This window comes from Acanthisitta chloris, unplaced genomic scaffold, assembly GCF_000695815.1.
Source record: "Acanthisitta chloris isolate BGI_N310 unplaced genomic scaffold, ASM69581v1 scaffold1790, whole genome shotgun sequence".
NCBI lineage: Eukaryota > Metazoa > Chordata > Aves > Passeriformes > Acanthisittidae > Acanthisitta > Acanthisitta chloris.
Window position 1 is genome coordinate 49,555 of NW_008653151.1, and position 8,705 is coordinate 58,259.

General features: G+C 39.1%; 1 protein-coding gene across 1 annotated transcript in view; it reads left to right on the forward strand.

Annotated features, from left to right (window-relative positions):
* PRKDC (protein kinase, DNA-activated, catalytic polypeptide) overlaps positions 1-8,705 on the forward strand; it is a gene marked incomplete at both ends in the record, with an annotated part of 71,857 nt that overhangs the window by 49,019 nt on the left and 14,133 nt on the right. Inside the window, 3 exons of the mRNA XM_009079510.1 lie at positions 1,218-1,330; positions 4,162-4,293; positions 5,456-5,635. Coding sequence (XP_009077758.1) covers positions 1,218-1,330; positions 4,162-4,293; positions 5,456-5,635 — 425 coding nt within the window. The remainder of the gene's footprint in view (positions 1-1,217; positions 1,331-4,161; positions 4,294-5,455; positions 5,636-8,705) is intronic.

Here is an 8,705-nt window from a genome sequence, read left to right on the forward strand (position 1 = left end):
CATCTTTGTCAGTTGTTTGGCTGGCAGTCTGCTGTCTTGGAAAAGACATTCTAATTGAGGTTCACCTTGAGCAATTTTGTTTCCAGGAGTGTGTGAAGATACATAATATGTGGCAAAAAGCTAGGGTTGTGCTAGGAATTGTAAAATTACATGTTGCTAGAAGAAAGAACTGACTGCATAAGAAGCCAGTCAGTGTGATCTTTGCATTCCTTCCGCTGCCTAAGATGATTGTAGCATAAATGTCAGACAGTTCTGTCCCTTCTGTGTTAAATTTAACTGCTTATCTCCTTATACATAATTTTCCAAACCATTTCAGCTGTGCTGACATGATCTACAGCATATTACAGTCTGTCATTAGAATTACTTGCTATTTTCTGAGGATCCTCCTTCATCCACTCAGTCAATAACTGCAGAATATCAGTACTGTTCTGGTGTGGCTTAGGCTCCTTCTACCCGTTTAACCCTTGTCTACTTTGTCATTAAAATTTTGGCTGAAAGAAAGAGATTAGGCGTTTAGGCAAAGAGCTATAATGATCGACCGTTTAAATACCTGAGAGGCATTTCCAGGCAGTTTTCAATGGACTATGCTAAATAGGTCAGTCTACCTTCCAGTCAGTCCCTGGTGTTCTACCAGGAAACCACCAGTTAGAGTGTTATGTTTTTGTTTGCTCACTCTTCTTTGCTAGGAAATGGACTGAACAATCTGTTAAGTGGCCTTTCTCTGTGAGTGTCCTGAGCAGGAGTTGATCCAGTGACAGTTCTGTAGTCATAACTTAAAAAATATAGTGCAGTATTATTATTACCTGATCTTTGAATATTTAGCACCTCTAGTATGTAGAGCATATACTTCATGGAATATAGTGCAAATGCCATGCTTACCTTTGAGAGCTTATAATAAATTTGTCATATGGGGCATATTTGTTTATGAATTTTAGTGCTTTTTTCCAGTACAATAGTTTGACCTTTATACTTCATCCATGTGCCTGAAGTTTCTACGTAAGTGCTTATTACCTCTTCTCCTAAGAGCAACTGGATTTGTTTTAGTTTGATATCTTGTTGAAAGTCTTTGCATTGAGTTGTTGTCTAGGAAACTTAGGAGATTAGCTGGTAAACTAGAAAGTACAGAGATGATGTTTGTCATTATATGAGGTTCTTGCCTTAAATCTGAAGATTGCATGAGAAAGGAAAAGCTGTCAACATGATCATATGTTCCCTAGGTATAGAAGAACGAGCAGAAATTCTAAGACTGAGGAGACGTTTCTTGAAGGACCAAGACAAACTCAGTCTGATTTATGCTAGAAAGAGTCTGGCTGAACAGAAAAGAGAAAAGGTTTGTCAATGCAAATAAGTGTAAAATCTTAAGTTTGAATGCAATTTGCAGTTTTGTACTTCATCTCTAGAGATGACTTTGTAAAGAAAGGGTAGGTGTAAGGTACTGTTGCTGCTTTAAGAGCTTTTGAAGGTTTAATTGGGAAATTATGATGTTTACATACTTCAAGCTAAATGATGTTATTTGGCATGAGTGAGAAAAGAGCTGTATGATAGCACTTCCAGTCTACCACTTGGTGGGCATGAAGTGATTTTATATGATGGAGCCTCAAACAGCTATGGGAAGCTCTTTACATTTGTCATTCTGGAAACTAGGAGCCTTGAAGCTACTATGCACTGCAGAAATAATTGGAGAACTGAAGGTGAACTCAAAAATGTGATACAGCTGATGGACTAGCTGGAACTGTTTTGAACTTTTAACCTGAGGGAATGTCAGTAATAATCATTTACTGAGTGTTTATCAAGTCCAGAAACTTAGTACTTTGTGGCTTTCCTGGTTGTGTTACATACTTAGAATGAATCTAAGTATTTTTAAGCTCTGTAAGTGTTTCAGAGGTTCAGGTTACTAAAATATTACACACATTATCATCCAAAAATGATAGCAGTTAGATCAAGGGAACCCAGGATTGAGATCTACCAGTTTGAGACACTCTTGTAATTCTTTGCAGCTGCAGACAACTGTGTAAACAGAACTTATGTCTGGAAGAACCACACAAGCACCTATTTTAGCCAATTTATATTTACTTGCAGGCTAAAGCTACCATTTCCTCCCACCCTGCAATAGAGAACCTGTAAATGCATTCTGTATGGCAGTCCAGAATACAGCCAACAAAATCCCCTGTGATATTCCACAGTAAAAGACCAGAGGAGACTATGAATGCTGTCAGGATCCCTTAAGCTTTTCAAGAGATTTGTTGCATGTAAACACATATGGAACTCTATGGCTTGCATTAATACTATAGCTGATGGGGCAAACCAAGAAAAACTAGATCCTGAGCAAGAGATTATTTGGAAATAGCCTTAGCAAAGTCCTAATTTTTCACAGTATATTTCTATTTAAAGGTTTCTGAAAAGCATCCCTTTAAAGTTCTGTATAAGAAAAATGAGCTCAAGCAGCAAAATTATGAAGAGTTTACGGAAGCAAAAATATATCTTCAAGCTTCCTTCTGTTTTCCCTTTCCATTTTACCAGTGTAAATATTCACCCATTGCCTTCTGGTTTAATTAGTAATGGCAGTAGTTAAAAATAAAATCCCAGCCTCTAAACTTACTAATGGTTTTCTTATAATGTGCTACAAAAAAGAAGAAAGGCAAAGGAAGAGAGGTTTTGTTTATATTTGGTAATAGCTCTTGTTCAATTTGAAAGTACTGATTTAAGCCTCAGCAAAAGGCAGGGCAGCTATTTAACAACTGCAGTTTACAACAGCTTTATTACAGTTTGGTTTAAGTTTTACTAGACTCAAAGGATTGTTAGGGTTGAAAATGACCTCTAAGATCATTGAGTCCAACCATTAACCTCACATCACTGTGTTCACCACTAAATTGTATTGCCAAGTGCCACATGCACATGTCTTTTAAACACTTCCAGTGATGGTGTTTCCATCGCTTCCCTGGGCACCTTGTTCTAGTGCCTGGCTACCCTTTCAGTGAAAAAATTTTCATCATACCTAGTTTAAACCACTCCTGGCACAGCTTGAAGCTATTTCCTCTTGTCCTATCACTTGCTACTTGAGAGAAGAGACCAACCCCCACCTCACTACAACCTCCTTTCAGGTAGTTATAGAGAGCAATAAGGTCTCCTCTTAGCCTTCTTTTTTCCAGGCTAAACAACCTCAGATGCTTCCATAAATGATAGAATGTGTGACCTGATGAACACCTCTGCCAGCTCCCGTGGTACCCTTCAGTGGATCCCATCCAGCCCCATAGACTTGTGTGTCTAAGCTGTTAGCAGGTTGCTGACCATTTCCCATTGAATTATAGTTGTAGAGAGTGATTGGGTCCCTGCTGAGTTGCCTTCTTTTCTCCAGGATAAACAAACCCAGCTTCCTCAGCCATTCATCATATGACTGGTGCTCCAGACACTTCACCAAGCTCCATTGCCCTTCTCTGCACCTCAGTGTCTTTCTTGCAGTGAGGGGCCTAGAACTGAACACAGGATTTGAGGTGTGGCCTCACCAGTGTTACAAGCCAGGATAACACTGGCCTTTTTGGCCCCTCTGGACACACTGCTGGCCCATGTCCAGCCAGCTGTTGACCTGCACCCCCAGGTCATTTCCTACCAGGCAGCTGCCCAGCCACTCTTCCCCAAGCCTGTAGCCTTGCATGAAATGATTGTGACCCAAAACAATCAGTTTTCCAGGTTTGTTCATCTTCCCCTCCCAATCCCACTGTGTGAAATAAAACACACTAGTTTTAGGAACTTAATTTTACTTTGCGCCTGGGCCAGGCTGAGAATCATCATATTATGGACTACTGTGGCTCAGCTGACAGGCAGTAACTTACTTAACCGTAGCAGCTCACTAGCTGTCAGTCAGTCATAATCATTCTCTTTGAAAGTAGCTTCAATACTGCCTTTATGGAAGCAAGGTCTGCAAGGCATTAATATTAAAGTTAAAGGCTGAAGTAAGTCTATCAACAAGACTTTGCAATTTTTAATTGACTAAGGTAATTTTGCATTTAAGCATATTACAGCTTCATAGTAAATGTCTTTGTCTACTAAGCATGGCAGAAGTTTATAAAATATTTTAAAAATGCTCTTGTTTATTTTTTCTTATCTAGATACAGCTCTAAGTAATATGATTATTGTCTTTTTAACATGAGCAATGCATTTCAGGAGATGAAATCTGAGCTGAAGATGAAGCAGGATGCCCAGGTTACTTTGTACAGAAGTTACCGAGTAGGAGACCTTCCTGACATCCAGATTGAATACTGCAGTCTCATTGCCCCTCTGCAGGGCCTTGCCCAGGTCTGTCTGCTTTGGAAGGGTCATTTGTGAAGTTTTCTGTTCCTGAAAGGAAAATTACTTGTAGTTGGGCAGCTGCTTTCAGACTTGATTTGCTGTTTTGTAGTCTGCCACTCTGATAGGCGTTTAAAGAGTCTGTTTTGAGGGAGTGTTTCTCCTACCCCTGTGCTGGTGCAGTGATGAGAGAAGAGGCCTTGTATCTTGCCTCCCCTGAGTAGTTTAGGCCCTGATACATCAGGTGCTGTTCATTGCCTCTGGGTTCCTCTGCTTGAGAAAGTTGATCATGGTCTTTACGGACATTATTGCAAAAGTCATCTCACTGTACAGTAACGAAACAGTAATTTCTGTTCTATTATATGGATGTAACAGAGCTGTAAAAATACAAATGAACTTACTGTTACTAAGACTGGACTCAGACTACTTAGTAAAGCTGATCCAATATTCATTTTTCCTACCCAAGAGTGTTAGAAACTGTAGACTGAACTGAAAACCGAATCCCATTTTACAGTCTTTGTGAAGTCACAGTCTTCCTGATCACCTTTGTATTTCATTTCTTTTGATGGTTCCTTATCTCTGTGTAAAGGGAGGAAGTAGCACATTCATCAGTTATCTAAATAGCATTAGATAAAGAGTTAGACCAAATTCCAGGCTCATGATAGACCAGGATGCATAGGATTATGTTACACAGACAAGTGTGTTTCAGGGTTGAAAAAATGCCTTAAATCTCAGATTAAATTGTCTGTCTGTCCAGTCTGTCTCTGTTAGCTGCCTCAATGTTAGGTCCAAGTCTTCTTATACACTGATGTCTTCTGTTTTTTCCTGAAACCCTCTTCATGGCCTGTGGTGTCCATAAGATGATATTGAGTTCCTGTTACAGGAATTGTGAGTGTGTGAAAATTGTAAATGCCACCCTCTCCACCAACATCTGGCCCGAAACCTACATTGTCTTGGAGTTTCTTTATGTAGAAGAATTAAGATGGGATTTGAATGGGTAGTACAGTAATTCCCAGCACAGGTGAAATGCATGCCAGACTAATTAGTGCACTCCCAAAGAGTGTCCACATAGCAATTAAGTACAGAGTATGTTGTACCTTTTAATTTTATTAATTAGTCTTTTGTGTCCAGCAAAATTCAGTGACCTTACTGCTTTTGTTGTCATTTGCAGAAAGATCCAACATTTGCCAAGCAGCTTTTCAGCAGTTTGTTTAATGGAATTTTTCATGAGGTAGAAAAATCTAAGTCTCCTTCTGAGAAAAACGCTGTCGTCCAGAAGCTGCTGAATGACTTCAATAATGTCCTCAGTATGAGCATGTCATACTTTCCACCATTCATTGCCTGCATCCAGGTAAATCCTGCTATATGGCGTGAAGGTAACTGAATATGATGCCTTCAAATGTGTGATAAATTCAGGGGTAGTGAAGGTCAAATACTGTCACTGAAGTTTAGACAGAGATGGAAAGACAATTGTTAACCAGATGGGTATTTCAAGTGACACTTGTCAAGGTGAACAAGAGTTTGGTCTCTTCTCCTGGACAACTAGCAGTGGGACAAGAAGGGAACAGACTCAAGGTCTGCCAGGGGAGGTTTAGGTTGGATATTAGGAGGAGGTTTTTTATGGAAAGAATGGGCTGCCTGGGGAGGTGGTGGATTCACCATCCCTGGAGGTTTTCAAGATGAGACTGGATATGGCACTTAGTGACATCTTTGAGGTCTCTTCCAACTTGGCTGATTATGTGATTCGTGCCTGTGAACTGATTTTTCAAGGTTTCTGTGATTTCTGATCTGTAGACTCTGAGTCACCTTTTAATGTTTCGATTGCATCACTAACAAGAAGAGATTTGGTTTTAAATGAGAGCCATTTCAGTTGAAATGAGAATTGAGAACAATCAAAAGGGTTAGGTGGGTGTCATGTGCTTATTTGTCTGTTTCTGGGAAGTGCTTACTAAGGAATTCTTTGATGTCTTGAGGATATCAGTAGTTGTCATACTGTTGTTAGCCTCTTACTTATTTTTTTCAAAACAGTCCTCTGAAGTAGTTGTCTGGGGTTTTTCAGTAGTGAGGGAAAAGGACTCACTCACACCAAAGGGTGAGTGGGTGCACCACAGTTGTTTCACTGGAAAGGAAAGAAGCGTTTCTGCTATGAGAATATACTGACCTGGAATAGATTGTGAATTTCATCTTGTAACCTGGTTTTCAGGGAGATTAAAAAAACTTGTCCAAGCACCTGTTACATACTAATTGTCACTGTATTTAATGTTTCTTGTCAACCATGTTGATCTTAATGTTGTGTCTGATTCGCAGCTCTCCAGAGAATCTTTTTTTGAGTGGCAGCTTATTTTTTGTTATGGAAATTTAAATACTCTGTGACAGTAGGTGTCATTCGTAATACAGGAGAAATGTCTAGTTTGGACTAGCTTTGTAAACAGTGACAAGCTTTGCTTCTTAGTACTTGTATTTACGCATCTGAAAAAATGTAATTTCTTGTTTACTTTTTTTCTGTGCAGCTGCATAAAAGGTCGAATACTATGGGGATTTTTCTGGGCTGTCTTGGTATTTTTCAAGCCAGCATCTCACAATAGCTGTGTGTTAATATTCCCTCTTGACCTTGCATTTGTTGGTCCTCTGTCTTGTTACTACTATTTTTATTGAATTGCACTGTTGTATTAGGCTACCTTTTTTTCTGAATAGACAAAATGAAGGCTCAAAACACAGGTAAGCTAAAATCATCAAAAATAAGTCTTCATAAGAGCAATAAGAGGATCTCATTGCCATCTTCATTGGTAACAAAAGAACAACAGCCTGTGTATTTCAGCATCCTGCAGTGAGAGGAAGTCTATTCCCCAACAGGGAATAGAGTTCATATTGATCAAGAGAGCCAGCTGGGAGAGGGTGAGACCACATAGTGCCAAGGCTTGGCCATTTGGAAATACAGCTTCTGTTTCCTGTACACCAATGGTATAATAAATAGTGGCTGATTTCAGAAATTCTCCTACTTCACTGCTGTTTCCTTCTTGTTGTTTGACTTTTCAATTTTCTACAGGTTCAAGTCCCATCAGGAGGGTAACTTGGTGGCAAAAATCCTGGTTTTGTCTACACATATAATCTTAAAATTGACTATGAAGCTCTGGGATTTGTTTTCAGGATTAATTAACTAACTGAAATACTTAAAGAAGTTAAAAAACACAACAAAAGCTTACTTAGACTCCATAGAGGTGTTTGGCCTCTGAAGAACATGTAACTGCCTTATAAATGCCTGACTTTAGCTGTCAGGCCAGCTTGGATACCATTCACCCTCATCTCTGAACATGTGGTGCAAGTAAAGACACAGCACATTGCATATGGGGCAGGGAACATACCCTCTGCTTTCAGAAGATAAGTGATCAAATGGTCACTAAAATAAATGTAAGAGAAAGATACCCCCTTTGATGTGGGACAATGTCTATAAATTTGGAGTTTGGGAGGATATTCATTCTTTGGACATACTGTTACATTTGCACAGTTCTTACACTTTTTCCTATGCTAAGAGAAAGGGCTTTTGGTCTTAGCTTAGCAAAGCTATTCTTAAGTTTTTAGATTGTGCAGATGACACTGTGTTCCTGACATAACCCCTAAAAGCTGGCAGTCAAGGAATGTGTGCCTCCACATAGGATTGTCTGGGGCATGTGTGCAGCTTTGATAAACTGCTAGTTGAAATTGCCTGAATAGTAGATGAAATAAATATGCTAACCCCTCATTGGGATCTGCCTGCTATGTTACTTAGGAAGCTACAAGAAGTTGTGATTTTTTTCCCCTTCTTTTTATTGAGTACAAGTTTATTAGTGAGAGAGTCTCAGCTATGCAAACTGTGTCATGAGTTTGCTTATGCCAGGTGCCTGATTTATCACATCATGTAGCTTGGTTGTTCTCAGTCTTCTGTGCCCATTTCCAAGCAGTGATTTCTTTTCACATAGTATTCTTGAACATACTGTGTTGCAAGAATCAAACTTTAATTTTTGGTCTAAAACTTGGCGCTGTTTCTTTTAATGAAGGTCTTCCATGTTGTAGATTATTTTTTCTTCCTGTTTATTAAGGTATTATTGCCACTTTTCTTCAGGTTCTTAAATGGCGAAGAAAAAAATCCAACACTGGCTTTAATAAACATTCTACTTTCTTGATATATTTGTCTGTAATTAGGGCAGTGATTTAAGTATTTTAAAAAAAGCTTCAAGTAAACAAGAATGTTTATCCCTGAAAAAGTGGTTATTGTCCGTATTTGGACTAGTGATAAAGGTATGCTAGAGATACTGTCATGTCTTTAAATCATGCAGGACTAGATGAATTACTAGGAAGCTGACTAAAACTGGCTAAGTGTGTGGATAGAAACCCTCCAGCTCAGAGAAGACATCATGGTTAAGCCTTTGGATTATGGCAGGGAG